The following is a 22,752-nucleotide window of genomic DNA, read 5'->3' on the forward strand; positions in this document are numbered from 1 at the left end:
AAATCAAAGAATTGTTCCAGGAACTGTGGGTCTTGTGAATCTGGGGGCAACTGAGACAGAGGATACTTACCAGCTTCTTGTCAGATTGGCCTTTATGAGTGCCTTTGAGATTTGTTACCAAAAGTAGCATATGATAAATTTTATAGTTCTTTGCTGAAATTTTATAGTTCTCAGATATAATTTTACCATATCTTGGTAAAATCAACTTTACCACTGACTAAATAGTACATTTTCACAATGAGAATTTTTAAAAATGTAAAAAGAGAGTATAAATCTGGTAATCCAAGAAAGTAGTTAAAGTTATCTTCTATCCTGAAACTTCATTATATTCTGTGTTTATGATATTTACAAAGGGCATATTAAAAACGATTGATGTCATTTTGAAAATCTCAATGCAATGGATAAATTTCTGAGAAAAAAAATTATTCAACAAGACAAAGAAAATCTGAATAGGCAAATAATCCAGGAAGAAACTGATGAAGTTGGCAAAGAAATATCACCCCAAAATGTGAAATGGTTTTATGGGTAAGTAATTCCCATATTAAGTAGAAAAAGGACTATCCAGTTACTTTGGAGAATTAAGCAATCTTTCTTGCGGGGAACTGGCACAAGTACAATGCCAATTGTTGCTGAATAGAAAGATGTGAAATTGACTGACAGCAAGATATCGAACCCAAAGTAAATCTCCTGGTTAGTTGCTTTCATTTTTTGTCAGTTACAGTATAAATGGTTTAGAAGGATAAATAATTTTACTTGGCTTATACACTATGATGAAAAACAGTGGACCCTTCCATCAAGAGGTGGGATATAATTCTCCTCTCATTAAATCTGGGCTGGCCTTCATGACTTACCTGTAATGCATTGAGATGATGCTGCATAAATTTTTTTTTATTTCAGCGTATTATGGGAGTACAGATGATTAGGTTACGTATGATGCCCTTGCCCTCCCTCCCCCTCAAGTCCGAGCTTCAAGTGTGTCCATTCCCTGGGAGGGATGCTGCATGATTTTTGCCTTGATCTCTTGGAAACCTCGTCCTTCAGATGCTCCCTCTTTTTTTTTGGACAGAGTCTCATTCTATTGCTCTGGGTAGAGTGCATCATAGCTCACTGCAACTTCAAACTCCTGGGCTAAAGGGATCCTCCTGCCTCAGCCTCCCGAGTGGCTGGGACTACAGGTGTGCTCCTCTACACCTGGCTAATTTTTCTATTTTTGGTAGAGATGGGATTTGGCTCTTGCTCAGGCTGGTCTCAAACTCTGGAGCTCAAGCAATCCTCCCGCCTCGGCCTCCCAGAGTGCTAGGATTACAGGCGTGAGCCACCACACTCGGCCAGACGCTCCCTCTTAAAACCCAGTCAACCATACTATAAGAAGCCCAAGCACATGAAAAAAGCCATGAGGTCTTCCAGGAAACAGCCCCAGATGAGCTCCCAGATGACAGCCAGTGTTAACTGCCATCCATGTGAGCAAGCCATCTCAGACATCCAGTTCAGTCAGGCCTTCAGGTGACTGCACACATGAGACACCACAAAAGATAATTGCCTAGCCAAGCCCTTTTCAAATCCCTGACACACAGAATCATGTTTTATATTGCTAAATTTGGGGGTAATTTGTTATAAAGCAATAGCTAACCAAACCATCTACCTAGACTAAATTCTCAATCCCTAAAATTAACTTCCTAAATTCCGATATGGACCAGTGGAACTACTAATAAGAGCACTGGTGGATGAAAGAGGCTACTAAGTGCAGAGACTTAATGATTGGAGGTCAAAGACTACAAGTGATTTCATGATACCAGCCTGACACCCCAAAAAGCCAGACTGGATTAACTAACTCTGAAGACACCTTAACATTGGGGTTCAGGCCACACCAGCCATCCTGTGGTGGAGCCAGAGGACAGTACAAGGACTCTTGCCTGTAGATTTGAGCCCCCTTCTCCCTCATGGACAAGAAATCACGTAGGCTGATCTCAACCATGCACCCCCATAAATCCTCCTGACATCTGGGAGAAGAGAAAAGAGGAAGAAATGCTAAAGGCTGTGTATGCAAGTGAAAGAACCTATGTTACTTAAATGATTACACTTTAACAGAAAGATCCTGAGATAACCGACAAAATTAAGTTCAACCCCCCTGCTGCTACTGAGGAAGATTATATTTATTAGAGAAAATAAAAAAGCCACATACAGTGTTTAGAATGTTTGATTCCCGTATATTTATATATCTGTATCAAAATAACTAAACAAAGGAAAAAAATAAGGTAGATTTTAAGCATTAAATGCTTACTGGCTATAATGCTTGTTGACAGTACCCAAATTACTAGACATAGTCAGGCTTTTTTTGTGCAGCGGATTTACAGAACAGTAACAACTTAAAGACTAGGAGGAAATGGATATTATACCTGATAATGACATGTTGTAAATAATTATTTTGTCTTCATAAAGGATCTCCTCCTGGTTGTTTGAATTATTAGAACAATGAGCAAGAAAAAATATAAAGAATCCAGATTTCAAATGATTATATTTGTCTTGGATAATAGCTGCCAGTTGTTAAACACCAATTAGATAACAACCTTTGACATACATTATGTCTTATTCTTACACCGACCAAATAAGGCATCCTATTTTACAAAAGAACACACTGAGGCTGAGAGAGGTTAAACTTGTCCTAGATTACTCAGCTAATAATTGCCAGAATCAGGCTTCAAAGCCAGTTATATTTGACCTTAAACTAGGACTATTCTGTTTCTCTTTCAACTTGTTGCCTTCCTATTGCTATAGACAATCAAGATTTATGTTCATTTTCATTTTCCACATTTTTGGTTTTTAAGATTGGACAGAGACAACCTCTAAGCATCCGTAGACATTGATATGTGGCCAACAGCAAAGTATGCTATAGGATTAAAATGGAAATAGATTTTATAAAGCAGAGAACCTATAGCTCTTAAGCACCACGAAGGGTTATAAAACCCATGACGCTGTGAAATATTTTCATGTCAGGGCAATAGGGAGTTAAAGAAGATAACGAAGGTTATAGAAGCAGAACAAAGGTCAGGTTATTTCTTGTTTTTGTTAAATTAATAGCTTCAAAAGTTCAGGTGTTTGGAAATGACCCTGTCCAAGTGCAAAGTTTTTGCTTTAGAAAACACTACCCGGCCTGGCACGGTGGCTCACACCTGTAATCCTAGCACTCTGGGAGGCCGAGGCGGGAAGATCACTCGAGGTCAGGAGTTCGAGACCAGCCTGAGCAAGAGTGAGACCCTCTCTCTACTAAAAATAGAAAGAAATTAGCCGGACGACTAAAAATATATATAAAAAATTAGCCGGGCATGGTGGTACATGCCTGTAGTCCCAGCTACTCGGGAGGCTGAGGCAGAAGGATTGCTTGAGCCCAGGAGTTTGAGGTTGCTGTGAGCTAGGCTGATACCATGGCACTCGAGCCTGGGCAACAGAGTGAGATTCTGTCTCAAAAAAAAAAAAGAAAAAAAGAAAACACTACCAATGATAAGAAACATCCATTTAGTTTTTCTTACAACTACTTCTGCATGCTTCAATATTATAAAGAAAGGAGAAGACCACTTTGACTTTTTCTATGTTAAAAATTCGAAATCCTATCCTAGCACTCTGGGAAACCGAGACAGGAGGATTGCTTGCGCTCAGGAGTTCGAGACCAGCTTGAGCAATAGGGTGACACTGTCTCCAAAAAAAAAAAAAAATTGAAAAATTAGCCTGGCTTAGTGGTGCAGACCTGTAGTCCTAGCTACTAGGAGGCTGAAGCAGGAGGATTGCTTAAGCCCCAGGAGTTTGAGGTTGCAATGAGCTTTGATGATGCCACTGCACTCTACCCAGGACAATAGAGTGAGATCCTGTCTCAAAAAAAGAAAAAATCAAAATCCTGAAAGCACATTAAATCAAGAATATTAACAAAGGAAACTTAGGGGAAAACTGCCTTGCATAGAGTAGGTAAGTAATAACTATTTGTTGGTTTTATTTTTATTTGAAGGAAAAATATTTTTTGCTTTGGATTAATCTCTCCTGAGAATTCTATTTATACAAAGAATTGATTAATTTTTGCTGTGCCAACAATTTTGTAGAGGTTTGTGTGCCTTTGCTCCCGATGAACCTAACACTAATATGAGATCTTAAATTTATGTGACATTTTCTGTCTCATTATTAAACCACTAATTTACAACTGCAACATCTGAAAATAATAATTTTATCATTTTCTTTAGGTAATGAAAATATATCCCACTAGTAATATAAGAGTGCCTCATGTGGTTTCTGGAGGACACAGTTGTTTTTTTTTAAGTTAATCTTATTGTGTCATTTCTATTCATGACTTCAAAAGAAGGAAAAGAAATAAAATTCATAATTAAGTTTAAAAAATAAAAGACAACTTTCCATAAATAAATCTATTTTTGATTGAACATGACCTGCTACAAAAAATATAACAAAGATATAAGCATACAATACCAAATGAATGGATACATTTTATATATGTAATATATATTAATATAATATATAGTAATATATATGATACATTCATTTATTTAATATATTTGATTATATTAATATAATGTATATGTATATAAGGTATATGTATAATGTAATGTGTATATATGTGTATTTATATATATAACACATCCATTTATTTGATATTGTATGTCTATATCTTTTTTGTGTACTTTAAATGAATGATGTCAAGAAGAATATTCACCAAAATGTCAATAGAGGTTGCCTGTGGTAGGATTCCAGGTAATTTTTATTTTTTATTTTTTTTTTGAGACAGAGTCTAACTCTGTTGCCTGGGCTAGAGTGCCGTGGCATCAGCCTGGCTCACAGCAACCTCAAACTCCTGTGCTCAAGCAATCCTTCTGCCTCAGCCTCCCAAGTAGCTGGGACTACAGGCACACACCACCATGCCCGGCTAATTTTTTCTATATAATTTTAGTTGTCCAGCTAATTTCTTTCTATCTTTAGTAGAGACGGGGTCTCACTCTTGCTCAGGCTGGTCTTGAACTCCTGACCTTGAGCGATGATCCTCCGGCCTCAGCCTCCCAGAGTGCTAGGATTACAGGCGTGAGCCACTGCGCCCGGCCTTTATATTTTCTTTATTGTCTTCTGAGTTATTTCAAATTTTTACAATGAGTGTGTATAGTTTTACAAAAGTAATAGATTAATCAAAAATAAAAACGAATTATGATTACAGGTAAGAAATTACACTCTCTTCTAAACTACATCAAACAAGAAGCATACACTGAATATACTATGTGCTGAACACACAGATACCATGTTGTTTTTTCCAAGTCTTTTCGTCATGAGCTAATTCCACAGCTAATTCAACAGAAACCTTTCTTAGTAATTTGCCATCATCATGCCTTCCCAAAGCATCATTCTTGATTTTCATAGAAACAAACCCATCTTTCTGTTTTCCTAATTAATTTGTTTATGTAATATTTAATCCAATTATAATAATTACAATGATAAGTATAAGAGGTTGGTGAGCACTCACTAACTCAACTAATGGGAGCAGAAGTGTGTATGTGGCTTCAGTCAGGTTCCCCAGGAATGGACACTGGGATGAGAACTTGGAGACAGGAAGTTCACTGATAATTGTCAAGAACAACACTCATAAGGAAGTGAAGAAAGCCCAGGATTGGGCAGAGGGAAACTTGTAATGTGGTAGCGGTGGAGGCCCTCCCCAGTCCCAGGAAGAGCCTGGAGCTGAGATAACTGTTTGAAGTTGTCCCAAAACAATGCAAGAAACTTTAGGCTCCTGAATCCACTGACTAGTCTTGGATGTGGGCTGCCCCTGGGGCAGGGGTATGACCTGAGTAAGGCAGCTTCCTTCTCCCAAGGGAAATTCCTAGAGAGGGATTTAGCTGTGAGCCCTTGACATGTCCACACTCCCAGTGGCCCAGTGACTAAAAGAATGAGTGCCTCAGTCCTGGGGATGTGGAAATCTGGGCAACACACAACCACCACAGCTTGTGCTTGCACCACGAAGATCCACTTGCTTCATACATGTAATATATTTACCCCACGTGGGAAGAACTCCCCCAGGATTCTGACTGGTCTCTATTCCTAGAAAATTTTATGAGAGGAAGGTTAGTGGAATGAACTACATCTGTCACCATTGCAGCTCACGACAACCTGATACTCATTGTCTCCTCTCTACTTATTCTAGATTCTCCTCACCCTCAGCCAACACCTCTGCTGCTCTAGGTGGCTTACTTTGTGGGGTGACCCCGACTCTCGTCCTGGAGAGGTCTGAGTCCCTTGTCACCATGCCCTTCTCAGACTATGGCAGTTACATTTGTCCATGTACCATCAGAGAGCAGAGAAGTGTTAAAAAAAAAATTATTGACTTGTTAAAGCACAGTAAGGCAGATTTTATTCATGACCATCAGGAGAGGTATAGGGACCCTGCAATGGGATTTTGCAGTAGGGTAGAGAGATTAGGCTCAAGTCCAAATATAGCATTGTCAAGTGGAAATTGATAGCCAAGGAGCAGGGTGGGGTCAGTGGATGGAAAATGACTAAGAAGCAACATCAGGGGTAAGGGGATTCTGGCTAAACCGACCTAACTGGATTCTTCCTAAGGATAGAGCAGAGTGATCAGGCATCTCCTGGGGGAAGAGTGGGAGATGAGGAGCCAGATTAGATATCCAGGGTGATCAGATATTGAGGGGGGCAGGGTTCTTGCTAAACTGCCTTACCAGGGTTCTTTGCTAAAACTGGATTTTATAAGGAAGTGCACAGATGGGCCTAGGAGAAGCTTCTGGAGTCTAACTAAAGTTTGACGAAGCAAAAAATCTTCAGAAGTACCACAAGACAGCCCCCTCCCCCTCCCCCGTGGAACTCTCTTCCATGTGAAACCTATTCTTTCCTGCTTCAATTGTATAAAACAAGTACTATTTCCTCCTGATGGGTAAATTCAATTACCCTGAAGTATGTTAATTCTTTTGTTCCCCACTAAAAAGCCCCAAGTGACTGGACAGCATTCATAGCTCGAAAGTTTAATGGAACTAAGAATAAGCCTTCTAGTGAAAGCACTCCCCTTTGAGAACCAGGACATTTAGATGCTCAAAACCTAGAATCAAAGAGACAGGAAGTACAAATTCCTCAAGTGGGTTGCTGAGGACAGAGGCAAGTGGGACCAGTCTTGCTTTCACCCCTGGGTTCCCTGTCTTATATAGTCCATCTACTGGGGACACAGTGACGTATATGGTCATTAATTTAGGATGCACACTGCATTCTGAAGTGTGGAGTCCCCTCTTCGCAGAATATCATCTCCAAGCTGACACATAGCTGCACCTTCAAAAGGCCATTCTGTCACACTCTCAGATCAACAGCTGCTGGAGGCTGTGTCATGGAAGAGGTCCGGAGGATCCTGTAGTCATGTGTCCACTAATACACTTCTGTTGATATAAATTGAATCTCTTATTCTGAAGTGATACTGCACAGATTCCACGTTGGTGACAGAAACACTCTTAAACCTTTTGAGAGTGCTGCTAGCTGAGGCTCTGCGGGCAGAAGAACAAAAAGTATGCTCAGAATATGTTTGATGCCAGTAAAGATAAATCCACTTGTCACCAAGTGTCTGATTGGTTTCCTTGAGGAATGCTGTTGTATCAGGAACTCAACTTGGGTCTCCGATGGTGGCACGTTGGACATTTGGCCTTGGTGAGTGGAAACTTATGGCCCTGCATAGCTTCCATTGTTGCCACAGAAGCCATTTAGTTCCTGAACACAAAGTGCCAACACTGGGGTGGGGGTGAGGGACTGGTTGCAGGGGCAGCCTGACAGCAACTGGCCAGGGCATTTTGTCTACCTGGTTGTCTTGTACCTCCTCCATGGTGGATGCTTTCTGGTGGGTATGAACACGCAATACAGAGATATTCCCACTTTGCTCAACCACATGCTTTCCCCCCAGATCTTCTCCTCTCTGACCTTCCAAATTGTATCCTTCCATGCCCCTGACCTACTACTAGGCAAACCATCTGTCACTGCCCATGGATTTAATATATATTATTACCTTGAACCACATGTCATACACAAAGCGAATGAACAAGTTCATTAACTGAAACCTTCCCCAATGGGTTTCCTCTCACTAATGTCTTTTAGGGCCACCCCTAAGTTGGGCTTAACCCACATTTTAACTATTCTGTTATGCAAAAGACACTCCTAAGTGAATACAAAGGCAAGTCACAGTCTTTAGAAAATAATCACAAATCATGTATCTGACACGAGACTTGTAGAATGTATAAGGAATTTTCAAAATTCAACAATAAGAAAACAAATGACCCAAAACAAAATGGGAAAATTTTTGAGTAGATTCTTTACCAAAGAAGATATTCAGATGGCAAGTAAGCACATGAAAAAGTGTTCAATACCATTTGTCTTAGGGAAATGCAAACTTAAATCACAGAGAGATACTGCTGTATACCTATTAGAATGACATTAGAATAGTTCATGAAGCTATAGAAAAACTAAAATTCATGTATATTGCAGGAGGAAATGCAAAATGGTACAGCCATTTCAAAAAAACAGTTTCGCAGTTTCTTAGAAAGTTAAACACACACTTACTACTAACCAAACATTACCACTTCTAGATATTTTATTAATAATCATGCAAAATTGAAAGTAATCCAAATATCCTTCAACTAATGAAAGGATAAACAAATTATAATCATCCATACAACAGAATACTATTCAGCAATTAAAAAATGAACTACTGATACAAGCAAGAACATGGAAAAATCTCAAATGCACTGTGCTATATGTAAAAGTCCAGACTCAAAAGGCTACATACTACATGATTCCGTTTATCTGACATTTCGGGAAAGCCAAAAGGACGGAAACAGAAAGCAAATCGGGGTTGCTGGGGGCTTGAGGGTGGAGTTGAGTACAAAAGGGCAGCACAGGGGAATTTTTTTGTATCATGGAATGGTTCTGCATCTTGATTTTGGTGATGGCTGCATAACTATCTGCATTTGTCAGATTTTATTGTATGTAATTTATTTGAGAAACTAAATTAGAGATTTTTCATTTAAGAAACAGCTGATGCATTTGTTGGCAGTAACCAACTATTTGGTTTTACCTGAAAACCAGTGTCTTTAAAATATGTATCTATATAATATAGACCATCTGTTTTAAAATAGCTTTCTCATGATGTCCATTCTAAAATTGGTATTTCTAAAAATGTACAGGAAAGAAATTAGACTTGACCTCAAAGGGCTCATGTTATGAATTGTATTTCTTTTTCCTTCATACCTGGAAATATAAATTTCAGTGATAGAGCTGGAGGAAAAGCTTATTCATTGTGAAACTGGTAAGCCCTCCACCACCTAGCCCACCCGCTACCCAGCTGGGGGCTGAGGAGACAGGCTCCCTTCTGGCAGGCTTCCCTGTGTTTTTTTTTGTTTTGTTTTGTTTTGTTTTGTTTTTTTTAATTCATTCACCAGTGGACAGCCCTTAAGCGATGGAAGGCGGACTGATTCCACTCTCCTCCTTCTGGATCTAGTTTAGGAAACACCCTTTCCTGTGTTTTTGAGCTCCTGCTTCCACGGAGGAGGATGCGTTTGTTTGGAGGGGCTCTCACACACACACAGTGCTCCTCACAGACCGGTGGTATCCAGGACTTGCTTCCATGCTGGGAAGTGGGTCTGCGGGCTGAAGCAGTGATTGCCTGCAGTAGGGCTCATTCAATAGCTTCTCAGTAAGCCCTTAAAGGAGAGGGTCTGACTTGATTGTTTTTCTTTCGAATGTGTGGTACTAGTGACTTTTGGTCCTCAGCTTGGTCTTGGTTGTCAACGAGAAAACTCCTACTCCATGTCCTGTGACATTAGGAATGCCTCATAGAGCAACAGAACCACGGGAAGACTCCCTCTCAACATCCTACAGCATGTATGTTGTGGGTCATTCTGTATTAGCAGTTGGCAAGGGGTGGGGGGAAGGAATGCATGAAGGAATCAACAGTGTTAGCAGAACACCCTTGACAGGGCCGACAACAAGGTCCCTAGATTGTATGATCCCTGAGGACAACATCATGCTGTTGCTTTTAGACTGGCACAAGATACTCAAAGTATATTTTTCAATACATGAAATACCTGCCGGTATCGAGGAGAATTTCAAGGTTATAAGGATTAGGCTTGTTAGAGGAATGGAAGTCGTAAGTAAAAGGAGAGCGTATTATGGACTGAGAAGAAAATTTTAGAGTTCTAGAACTTGGAAGTCAGGCACTCCTGTAATTATCAGGTTGCAAAAGAGGAGTGGTGTTGGAGGTTTCTATGACAGAACCAACGATGTGCAACTAGGAGGAGATGAGAGTACAGAAGGTCCTTGAATAACATTGTTTCATTCAATGTCATTTTGTTATAAGGTTAATGAGGAAAAAAATCGATTCTCTTTCAGGGCCACTGTCTGGAGGTTGCACGTTCTTCCCATATCTATGTGGGTTTTCTCTGGATACCCCAGTTCCTTCCCACATCCTAAAGATGTTCTCCTTGGGCTCACTGTCTACATGTCCCCAGTCTGAGTGTGTGTGTGCACGCATGTGTGTGAGTGTGTGTGTGTGTGTGAGTGTGCCCTGCGGGGATGGTGTCCTGTCCACGGCTGGTTCCCAGCCCCCTGAGCTGCTGGGATAGGCTCCAGCCACCTGCGACCTTGAAGTGAAATAAGCAGATTGGAAAATAAATGAATGAATTAATACAAATGATTGTAAAATAAAATTTTTAAAAGCCTATGATAATCATAGAGATGCAGGACAATAACACTGTGGCACGGTAGCGCTCGGGAGCCTGCCAGATTTGTGATTGTTTGGTTTTGAACTGCGTGGGGTTGGAGGCGACCCTGACAATTTTCACTTTGCAAACATTTATTCCTTGATTTAACCCACCACAATGACAACTGTCGTCACTCAATGATTCATCAAAAATTGGGTGAATAATTATCTTACTTGTTTTTATTAATATGTCTGAGATGTATGTAGAGCTCACATTTACTTCAGTGTTTAATATTAGAAGTGTTTTGGTCTTTATCTAGAAGTTTGGTGATGTTTTTGTATCCAGAAATACACCATAGGAACTTAACTCTCGTTTATACCAATTAGCCTGTGATAAAATTGGTTTCATTATACGTTGTTTTGCTTAAAAATCACAGTTTCCAAGGACCTATCAATGACATTGTCAGGATTTACTATATTGACCGACTTATCACATCAATGTTAAAATCACTTGATCATTCATTCATTTAACAAATCACTGTTGATACACACTGTGTTGCCACATACTGGGCCGTGGAGCTGTGGCAATGAAGAAATACTTTCCAGTAAATACAGGAATAGTGGCTGAGGGGACTTAATAAACAAGTATGAGAAAGACAGTATAGGGTAGCGATTTTAGAGTTGAGACAGCCTGGGTTTTGAATTCCAGATCCAGATACTTAATAACAACATGACTTGGAAGTTACTTAACCCATTTTGCCTCAGTTTACTAATATGTCAAAAAATACTAATAGTACCTACTTCACAGGGTTGTTGTGATTAATCTGGTAATGAATGTAAGGTTTTAGAATAGTACCTGAAACACAGTAAGTACTCAATGATTATTAGCTATTGAAAATGTAAACAGGACAAGCTGGGTGGCTCACACCTGTAATCCCAGCACTTTGAGAAGCAGAGGCAGGAGGATCACTTGAGGCCAGGAGTTCGAGACCAGCCCGGCCAACATAACAAGACTCTGTCTCCTCAAAAAATAAGAAAAATTAGCTGGGTGTGGTGGTGTGTGCCTGTAGTCCCAGATAATCAGGAGGCTGAGGCAGGAGGATCGCTCGAGCCCAGGAGTTGGAGGTTGCAGTGAGCTATAATGGCACCACTGCACTCTAGCCTGGGTGACAAAGTGAGCCTCTATCTCTAAAAAAAAAAAAAAAAAAAATGTGAACAGATACATACTTTAATGTCACGTAGTGAAAAGTGCTGTAAAGAAAAAGAAATCGGACAAGGGGACAGTGCATGGTGGGACTACTTTAGATCAGGTGTTGAGGAAAGGCCTCTCTGAGGAGGTGACATATGAACAGGGTACCTGAACGGGACCTGTGGGGGGAGTATTTCAGGTGGCAGGAACAAAGGCCCTGGGGCAGAAAAGAGCTGCAAGGCCTAGAAAAGGCTACAGAGAAAAAGATGCTGAACATAATTGTGAGCCAATCCTACCTCACTATGTTCCTGTTTTTTACACCTTTGGAAGACAGGCTGTCTGTGGGGCTCTGATCACTTCTGGGCAGGTGATATGAGGTGCTGCTGTAGCAAATTGAAAGTTTTAGAGATAGGGAAACAAGCTTAACAGGATATTATTATATATATATCTCTTTATAAAATACTACTAGTCAAGTTAGAAAATGTTTACAGGTCCACAGTACCTTGTTTTTTAAAAAAGAAAGATAATGTAATGCCTGTTACTGTGTATATATTAACATTCCATTAAGGCCTGGAGTAAAATGAACAAATATTGACACAGAGTGGCATCCATAAAGGCTATAAAAATAGCTTCAGGCAAGTTTAGTTAAGATTTTGCCTCCAAATGAGGCAGGACAGGCTTTGCTGCCAAAATGCTACAAAAAAAAAAAAACCAAAAAAAAAAACCTTTGGGTTTTCAGTGCTCTTTGAATTTTAGAATTACAAATAAACGATTGTGAGTGAACCTGTAATAGCTTTCTCCTATGTGCCATTTGTAGGATCAGCACTCTGGGGAACGACATGCAGAAGGCAAAATAAAAACCAAACCCCAAAAATCTATATAATTGTCCTTGGCTGCTGTCTTTGAAGTAGTTCACATTTGCTAAATATAAACTCTTGTTAAGGTATTCTACTTGAGATAGTTTAAGAATCCTCTTTCTGAAACAGGTGTAGATTAAAACAGTACAACTACATAATTTTCATAAATGAGGAAATTAAGGAGTGGCAGCCTCTGTGGTCTGCCCAGGGTCTGCACCAGCTTATCGAGTTGATGGTACAAATCTATAGTACTAAATTCCTAGTAACCGGAGTGACCTTGTACACAGAGGACAACTTTGCCAATTTCCCCCTCTATTTGTTGCATTTTGTTTCTCAGGTAAACACGGCTTCGAGCAAGGGTGAGTTAAGTCTCAGCGTTTCGATGACGAGGGTTCCCGGATAGATTGGATGTTCATAGCCTTTCAGAGTAGATGGAAATATTGAATTTATGTTCAGTAACATCTACATCAAAAAGGTACAGATAGAATAATAATAACCTGAACGACGTTCCCCTTTCAATCATAGTTATTAAACGCTTAGGACCAGAAACTGCGAAACGTAAAACTTGCAACCCGAATCTAAGTTCTTTTGGTCTTAAGGAGCTGCATGCTCTTCCGCCCCCCACCCGGACCCCCTTCCCGCGGTCTCAGCGCTGAGGTCTCTGCGCAGAGGGTAGCTCGGCCATCCCGCCGCCGGGGGCCGGCCGCCAGGGGGCGCTGCAGCCCCCTCTCCCGGGAGCGGCCGAGCCAGCCCGGTGGGTGTTTCTCTCTCCCTCTCGCGCTCTCTCCTCCCGGCCTCACATCCGGGTCTGGAGCGCGGCTGCCGCTGTCAATGTTGGTGCGGGCGCGTCGGGGCCGGGCCCGGGCGCTGTAAATGGCGGCGGAGGGAGGCGGAGCGGCGGCCACGTTCAGCCCAGAGCCCCCGAAACTTTAGACTCGAAGCCCCACAACTTTCTGGGAAGTGCTGCCGCTCCGGAGGCGTGGACGGAAGGGGAAGCCGAGGCGGGAAGTCTCGGAGAAGCGGCGGGGAGCCGGGGAGACTCGAACCCGCGGCGGGGGCGGGGGCGGAGTCCGCCAGTGCCTCGCGCCTCCGCGGCCCCCGCCTCCTTCCCCGCACCCTCCCCGCGGCCGGAGCCGAGCCCAGTGCTGCGCAGGGCCTCGCGAGCGGCTGTGCGCCGAGCCCAGCCGTGCCCCCTCCTCGCGACCTCAGGGCCCTGTGGCCCGGGCGCACCCGGCGCGCGTGAGGCCGGGGCCGGGGCTCCCGGCGGCTTCGGGGAGCGAGGAGGAGGCCGGGCCGCGCGGCCACGCGCAGCCCCCGCCGCCCCGCGGTCCTGGGGCCGGGCCCCGGGTGTTGCATGCGGGGCGGGGCGGCCGCGAGCCGGAGGCGAAGATGGAAGGCTTAACGCTGAGCGATGCGGAGCAGAAATACTATTCAGATCTCTTCTCCTACTGCGACATTGAGAGCACCAAGAAGGTGGTCGTCAACGGGCGGGTGCTGGAGCTGTTCCGGGCCGCGCAGCTGCCCAACGACGTGGTCCTCCAGGTAACGCCGCGTCCCGGGGCCGGCCGGCAGAAGGGCCGGCGGTGGGCTGGTGCCTCCGGGCTCCCCAGCTGTGGGCAGGGGCCGCAGGTGCCCGGGCGCCCGGGACTCGCGCCGCGGTCGAGGGGGAGGGGGTCTCTTTTAGAGGACGCGACTCCTGCGGTGGGGGTGGGGGTCTGAGGAGCCTAAGCCCTGTATCCCTTGGCTGCCGCGGAGAATCTGTGTTCTTCAGCACTGAAAGAGCAACTTCATATGAAGGATCTTGGCTTGTTACTGGGGTTGAATGTTAGATCCTGGTATCCAGGGGCGCTTTGGATCCCCTGCAGTAACGTTATCAGCATGGGCAAAATGTTTTATTTTTTATTTTTTAATTCTTGAATTAACCGAGAAGGAGCGATAAAGTGAGTTTTATAGATTTAGGAATCCGAAAGAAACAGTTTTTTCTTCTTTTAAGGAAGTTAAATTCTTAGGGAGATTAAAAGATTTTGAACTTCTAGCCAGTAGTTTGCAAGTAGACATGAAAAGAACTTGTAATTGTCTGTAAAACGTGTGTGATGTAACCTGGACAGTGTTTTTCCGATTGGCATTCGATTACATTTGTGGAACTTGTGGATTTGGGTTGGGAGATAAGTATTGAGCAGCTGGAAATCACACACAGCATATTTGCCTCAATCGGAAGCCCTAGAGGAGCAAGCAAAGTAAGTTTTAAGGCTTCTTTATCATATCTGCTTTTAAAAAAGAAGGCTTCCTAGAAGTTATCTAATGTTATGTGGTGAGCAGTAATGTTACTCTGTTTAATGATTCATAGCTCTTAGTGTCTAAACAGCTTGTCAGGAATAGGTTTTAAGTTTTCATCTTTATTTTTTTTTTTTTTTTTTTTTTTTGAGACAGAGTCTCATTGTGTTGCCCAGGCTAGAATGTCATGGTATCAGCCTAGCTCACAGCAACCTCAAACTCCTGGGCTCAAGCAATCCTTCTGCCTCAGCCTCCCGAGTAGCTGGGACTACAGGCATGCGCCACCATACCCGGCTAATTTTTTCTATATATTTTTAGTTGTCCAATTAATTTCTTTCTATTTTTAGTAGAGATGGGGTCTCACTCTTGCTCAGGCTGGTCTCGAACTCCTGAGCTCAAACAATCCGCCCGCCTCGGCCTCCCAGAGAGCTAGGATTACAGGCGTGAGCCACTGCGCCTGGCCTTCATCTTTATATTGATCCAAGCCAGTTATCCAAATCTCCAAAACTTAAAGTCACATGCATAGGTGTATGCAGTGGACTGCGGAGGATTGGACCAGGAGTTTTGAGGGTTGGGTCCTTGAACCCCCACTCGGCTGTTAACAAGCAGTGTGATTTTGGATCAGGCTCTTTTCCTCTTCAGGCGTAAGTAGTGTTCATCTATAGAATGAAAGTCAAGTTTCTTCTAACAAAAATTCTGTGAAGTATTAAAATGTTCACACGTAGGCCTCTGTTTTAGAAGTTACCTGTGCATTAACTATGACTAAGTTGAAGGAGTTCTATCTTTTTGCATAATCTTGTATGTTTTATATTGCTTTTTTAAAACCCTGGAAGGAAAAGTTGAGTGTTTTACGTACCAACGAACAAGTAGGAGTCCCAAATTCATGCTGCCAAACAGGGACAATTAGTGAATATTTTAGGCTTTGCCAGCCACTTGTAGTCTCTGTTGCCTATTCTTCGCCTTTGTTTTTATAATCCTTTAAAAATGTGAAAACCATTCTTAGCTCAGGGATATACAAAACAGGGCCTGTAGTTTGATGACCTGTGCTAAAGAATGGTAGTGGTAATGTTGGCTACCATACTTTCCTCATAGGGCTTTGGAATAGGATTAAAGAAAGATCTGGTCAAAACATGGTCATTAATGATACAGCTGTTTATGTAGAAATAACAGAATATATCTTCAAGTTAGTTAGGAACTGAAATTAAGGAGAAGCCTTCGCATTGTTTGAGTTGTGTTTGGGGTTGAGGAGTTGAAATAAAACTGACTTTTAATCTTCGTAATGGTGCATCTACTTTAGGACTTTAAGTGTATTGTTTAGGACAGACAAATTAGCATTAATTAACCTTTACTTGAAATATGTTTAGTCCAATCCAAATTGTTTTCATATTTTGCTCAATTTTATTAAGATTGAAAAATCAATTTCTATTTTATTCATATAAAAAGAGAGCTTACATAGTTCAAGTAAGTATTCAGGATTCAGTTACAAGTTGGAAGTTGTAGGAATTCCCTGAAGTAGAACTCTTACAGTAATATACACTAAATAGCAGTCTGGATATCTGGAAAGCAATTTACTTAAAAATTGTCCTAAGACATAGAAATGTGAGACAAAAGGGGAATACGGGCTTAATTCCCTTAAGGGAGTTTGGGTTGTCTGAAAACACAGTCCTCCATTGCTTTCTGTATGGGGAAACATTTGGGGCAACTCACATGTAATAACTGAGTTCTCTATTTAGCACTGGGCTAAGCATTGCATGGCATCAAAAGAGGAGAAAGAAGCTCTCAAGGATCTTGTAAGTTATAGGAACACTCATGTGTATCATAAAGTAGAATGTGAATGCCACAGGACAGGTGCAAAATATTATGTAAACACAAAGGAGGTGTGATCAAGAAAGACTTCTTAATTCAGATGGACTTTATTTGGGGTGGAGTGACAGGAGTGGGATGAAGAGGGCTTTCCGTCAGAAAAAAACGTGATGGAAGGTAGAAAGTGTAGGAGCCTTTTCAAAGACTAGTAATCAGGTGTTACCGATGCTAGCGTATATTTTGGGGACAACAGAACATAAAGAGGCTGTGTTGTGAAAGACTCTGAAGACAGGTAGAAGATTTCATATTTCAATAGGCACTGAAAGTTTTTGACTTCGAGTGATAGATTAAAGGCTAGGGAAGGAGGCTCTTGTAGGGGCCTGGCTTGGTTGCTAGGTAATGGGCATCCAAACCAAGGTGACAGCAGTGGAATAGAAAAGGAGGGACTGGCTGTGTTATTGAAGGACTGCTGGGTAGCCACTGTGTGAGGTGCTTTGCAGAATAATGTTTAAGGCTGGGTTATCAAGGCTGGATGGAGAGCTTTGAACTAATTGTGAAGGTAACCGAGTAGTAGATTTAAGAGAAGTGAGTCATAAAGCAATGCTTTAGGAGGTCTTAGTGCCACACGAGTTAGAGGAAAGAAACTGGAGACTTAACTTAGGGGCTGATTTTGTGTGGCACACATGAAGTGGTGAGGAACTGGGTCAGTGGCACTCAAATGCAGGAATGAGGGAGACAATGGGGAGGGTGATTTTGCACCCCAGGGGGCATTTGGCAATGTCTAGAGATGTTTTTGGTTGTCATAGCTTGGGCCGAGGGAGCAGTTCTCCATCTAGTGGGTAGAGGCCAGAGATGCTGCTAAACATCCTACAGTGCACAGCCAGTCCCCACAAGAATTATCTGGCCTAAAATGTCAGGAGTGCTGAGAATGAGAAACCCTGACCTGGACTCTGGTGGTGGCAGTGGGACAGAAAATGAGAAATATTATAGTAGAGATTATGAAGGTAAATTTGATAGAGCTGGGTTATCTGGCAATATTTGGGTGAGAGAATAATGGGGTATGGATTATTCTGTATTGGGTACCACTCACAATTAGAAAAGGGGCAGGAATAGGGCCTCATTTTTTAAAGAGATAATGGTGAGTTTGATTTCAGGCGTTTTGAGATGGCAATACAGATATCTTCAGGAGATAGTTGGAAATGAGTGGAGATTTTTCCACCCTGAATGCTGGTTCTTACAGTGAAGTTCAGGTAGTTGGAGTCTCTTCCTCTGTCTTCCTCACCTAAGTATCTTGGGGACTGGGACAGACAGAGGGCAGGCACATACACATCAGGGCCTTGATTGATAGAGTAGTTTTCAGCATTTGTTAATAAAAGTCATGAGAGGGCTGAGTCATCTGAGGGAATGAGTGTAGAGAACAAAGAACAGAGGGCTCAGAACTGGGGGAAGAAGCTGGCATTTATTGAGGGCCTATTATGTTCCTTTTAGCTGGCAAATCATTTTCATGCAGTAACGCATTTGATCCTTGCAACAACCCTGTGAAGTGGGTATTATTCTTGTTTATTAACTAGGAACTTGATAGGCAGAGAAGTTAAATAACTTGTTTGTGAATAGTATCTCCTTTACCATTATTCACCTCCCCATTCTTTCTTACCTTTACTGTTCACATGGTTTGGGGCAAGGTGAGGAGTAAAATTCAATCAGTCTGATTTTGATTGGCCCATAATTCTTAAGAAGAGCAGGAATTTTTAGATTATTTGATTTTAAATTACATATTGACTTCCTCCTTTGCATAGTAAATAATTTAATGTATGATATCTTGAAACAGTCACTTCAGAGAAAGAGGGAGATTCTTGTAGTTCGTATCCTAGGCACGCACAGACACAGTTTTATAATATGTTATCACAACTGTCAAACATTTTAAGGTATGCTCATTATACTTGCTTTGGAATAGCAAGTAAAATCTATTCTGAATTTAAGGGTTTATTTTTGAAGACAGAATGTCAATAGACAAAGTGAAGGAGTTAACACTTTATAAAATTATGCCCCACGCCACATAGGAGCAGTACTGGGGGAGAAAAATCTGGCTCATAGGATTTAATCTTGAGGAATTTTGCTGTCTGCTGAGTAAGAAAATATTCTGTGTTGTAGCTTAAAAGTCAGCTTTTCCAAAAGTAATTTATTTTTTAAAGATTAGGAAAGGGATACTGTTTACTACACTAAGCAGTATATTTTTTTATCTTTCATTTAAAGCCTCTATTTTGGGAAATGTCTTAAAACTTCATACAGACTTTGAATGCATAATAGGTTGGTAAAAGGTTCTAGTACTAACTGTTCTTTTATTGAAGCATGGAAGTAATGTACCCTATTAATGAAGCTGAAAATCTTTAGATCATTTGTGTTGAGCAATATCATGGTAGAATATTTGAATAACTGGCATAAATTTAATGGAAGAAAAACAACAATGAAACATAAGCCATTTTGTTTTTCTCTTGAAACTTGTTCAAGTCAATTACAAGATCTGTTCATTAGTGATAGGTTTAAAAATTGGGAAACAGAGCCTCATTTATACATTGTTAGTTACACACTTAATAAAAATAAATGTCAGGTTTATTATTCTGGAGTAGTGATTTTTTAAATTTGTAATTTCTGAGTCACTAAAATAATTATAATAAACTGCAAAAATAATCTTGCCTTAATCAGACACTGTCCTGTACACAATTGAAAACGATACTGTTTGTGAAAGAAGTCACAGTTAATGTCTTTCTATAGTGTCATACTTACTTCTCAATTTCTGAGTTTCATATCATGCTAGTTTTAGTCTTTTTTTTTTTAAATCAACACTAACCAGAGTTAGTGTTTTAGTATTTTGGGAATTCATGCTAAGCATTTGGTGGAGCTATGCAAGAGCATGAGAAGCTGGTATGAGGACCACTAAACATAGGAGGCAAGTTCCAGTCCTGGCATTAGCTAGCTTTGTGACCTTGAACAAAAATGACTGAATGGGTTTTGTGATCAGATTGGATTTTCATGATTTTTGATTCATGAGAGTGTCATTGTTTAGGGGTGGCCCCTCTATCCAGTCATACCCCTAAGAAAGTAACAGACAGACTTATGATGAGTTGCTCCACTATTTTGACACTGGAATTGGTTTCTTTTACATCCTTTGAAGGTTTACTTAAAGAGGAGGCTCTAAGCCTAGAATGCTGAAGTGACTATATATTAATATATGAGAGGAAACTGATGAAAGGGTTATAAGTTATGGTGCTTAGTTCATCAAGGTATCTGACTAGTGAGAATTTGAAATGGGTGATAAGACTGGTCATTTCTGATGTTTCTCCTCATGTGTATTTCATTTTCTGTAGCCTTTCCTGTGATGGATGCATCTTCATTTGTCTTTTCCCCCTGTACCTCTATGTAAGAAATTTGTCTGATGGAAGATAAACCATACATTTAATACCAGATTTCATTGAGATTTGATAAATTACAGGACTTAGACTTTTTAAAGTTAAGAATACTACATCTCTTCTCCATTTTGTTTCGAGAATTGACCATATGTTGAATTTGAGGTCTATCTTGTTAAATAATGAGGCCAGAATTTATTAGAGCATGTATCTTTTGTTGTTGTTGTTGTTAGTTTTATTGTTTTGGTTTCCTTTTTATTTATTTCAAAATATGAAGGGGGTACAAGTGTTTTTGTTACATGAATAGCTTTTAGAATGCTTGAGTCAGGGCTATTAGTGTGCTCATAACCCAAATAGTGTGTGTATCTTTTGGGTTGCTTATTCCTTTGGGATTCTGGTACACATTCTGGATATCTGCTTAGAAAACATAGTTACACAAAATTTTGCATGCGGTTTGAGGTTTCCAGCTTTCCCCAAATCTAGTCAAGCTCATACCGCGGACCTCTTATTCAAACAGTTTTAAGGAAGAGCAGGCTGTCCTGGGAAATGCTGAACATACACCTTGCTTAAATCAGTTTTATATACTTTCAACAACACTTCTTTGTGTTTATATTTGGGATATATATGCAGCCGTGAAAAATTAAGACACCTTTTCTGCCTTCATGGATTATATAATAACTCATGCTACTATTAAAAAGGAGAAGAACTGTGTACGATAATAGAGAATCGTTGGGTGAGGAGGCGGTGGCGACTGACTTAGGTATAAGGGAAGGCCCCTTAGAGGAAGCCTGGACAAGGAACAAGGGAAGAGAGAATGAGATGTTTCATGTAGAGGGAACTGTTTGTAAAGGGCCTGAAGCCGTGAAGAACTTGATGTGCTTAAGGAGATGAAAAGCTGGAGCATTCTGGACAAGAGGGGAGAATGGCAGGGACCACATACTGAAAGGCCTTGTATACAGTGATAAACAGTTTGGATTTTATGGGAAAGTACTAAAAGTTTTTATTCAGGGGAGTAGCATCATCTGAATTATATTTCTTTTTTCTTTTTAAAATTTTTATAGATTTAGGAACTACAATTGCAGTTTTGTTATATGGCTATGGTGTGTAGTTGGGAAGTCTTTGGCTTATAGTGTACCCATCACCCGAATAGTGTACATTGTACCCATTAAGTAATTTTTCATCCCTCACCCCCTTACCACCCTCTCACCCTTCGAAGTCTCCAGTGTCTATTATTCCTCTCTATGACCATATGTACACATTATTGAGCTCCCACTTATAAGTGAGAACATGCAGTATTTGACTTTCTGTTTCTGAGTTGTCTGAACTATATTTTTAAAGATTAATCTGATTGCTGTGTAAACAAAGAGAATACTGGAGCAAGTATAAGCAGATTGGCCAGGGGATATGCTGTAGTCCGGAGAGGCCACAGCAATGGCTTAGATTAGCGAAGTGGCAGTAGAATGGAGAAGAGTGGACACAGTTGAGATTTTTTTAGGTGGTAGAAATAGAAAGGCATGATAATAGATTGGATATGAAACGTAAGCGGGGGAAGGAATTCAGGGATGTTGCTGGAGATTGTCATTGTTGGATAGTTGGAAAAGGAGTGGGTTTTGGGGGGTTGTTTTGGTGGAGGGGTAATGGTGAATTCAGGAGTTCCCTTTTTGTCCCTCTTAGTTCTCAGAAGCCTGTGAGATTGTCAAGTAGGCTTCCACCAGAGAGGATCTACAAATCTTGAGGATCTACAGATCTTGAGGAATGCAGAGATAATTGGCTTACAGATGTCAATTTCAAGATTGCCTGTATATTAGTGATACTTAAAGCAGCGAAAATATATGAAATCATCAAAGAAAAGATTATAAAGGGGAAAAGAAGGATTGGCTAGAAATGGAGTCCCTAGTAATGCTGAATATTTCTAAATTAGGTAAACCGGAAGGAGACTAAGAAGGACAGCCAGAGAGTGGTTGGAGGGAAATCAGGAAATTTATAATGCACAGTATATCATGTCATGGAGGCCAAATAATGCAGGTATTTCAAGGAAGGGATAGTCAACTGTATTGAGTTTGGCAGAGATTGAGAAGATGTGGGCAGGAATGTGGCCATTGGATTTGACAACCTAGAGGTCTTTGGTAACTCCAGTGAGCCAGTTTCATGGACTGGTGGAGATGGATGCCAGATTTGAGTAGCTGAGGAACTAGAGATAGGGTAGATAGATAGCTTTTTAAAGAAGTTTGCCTGTGAAAGGGGATAGAGGATAACAGCTGGAGGTGTGTGGGGATATAAAGGAAACCTTTTTTTGTTTTGTTGGAATTGTTTGTGTGTTTGAGTACAAGAAATACTGCCAAATGATTTTAGTTGTTAGGATTGGTAAGGGAAGTAAAAAAGAAGAGAAGTCCCTGAGAAAGCAAAAATGGTGAGGATGCTGACTGCACAGAGAGGTCCTTTGATAGGAAGTGGATATTTCCTCGGTTTCAACAGGGGAGAAGAAAGAAGAACATGGGTACAGAG

The 22,752-nt window shown here is 41.1% G+C and overlaps 1 protein-coding gene across 2 annotated transcripts in view; it reads left to right on the top strand.

The window, feature by feature from the left end:
* Positions 1-13,894: 13,894 nt before the first annotated feature.
* REPS1 (RALBP1 associated Eps domain containing 1) overlaps positions 13,895-22,752 on the top strand; it is a 74,792-nt gene continuing 65,934 nt past the window's right edge. For both annotated transcript variants that reach the window (XM_012650496.1, XM_012650497.1), the window contains exon 1: positions 13,895-14,308. In XM_012650496.1, the coding sequence (XP_012505950.1) occupies positions 14,156-14,308 (153 nt within the window). In that variant the 5' untranslated portion in view covers positions 13,895-14,155. The remainder of the gene's footprint in view (positions 14,309-22,752) is intronic.

Source organism: Propithecus coquereli, unplaced genomic scaffold (genome assembly GCF_000956105.1).
Source record: "Propithecus coquereli isolate 6110/MARCELLA unplaced genomic scaffold, Pcoq_1.0 Scaffold329, whole genome shotgun sequence".
In the NCBI taxonomy this organism is placed as follows: domain Eukaryota; kingdom Metazoa; phylum Chordata; class Mammalia; order Primates; family Indriidae; genus Propithecus; species Propithecus coquereli.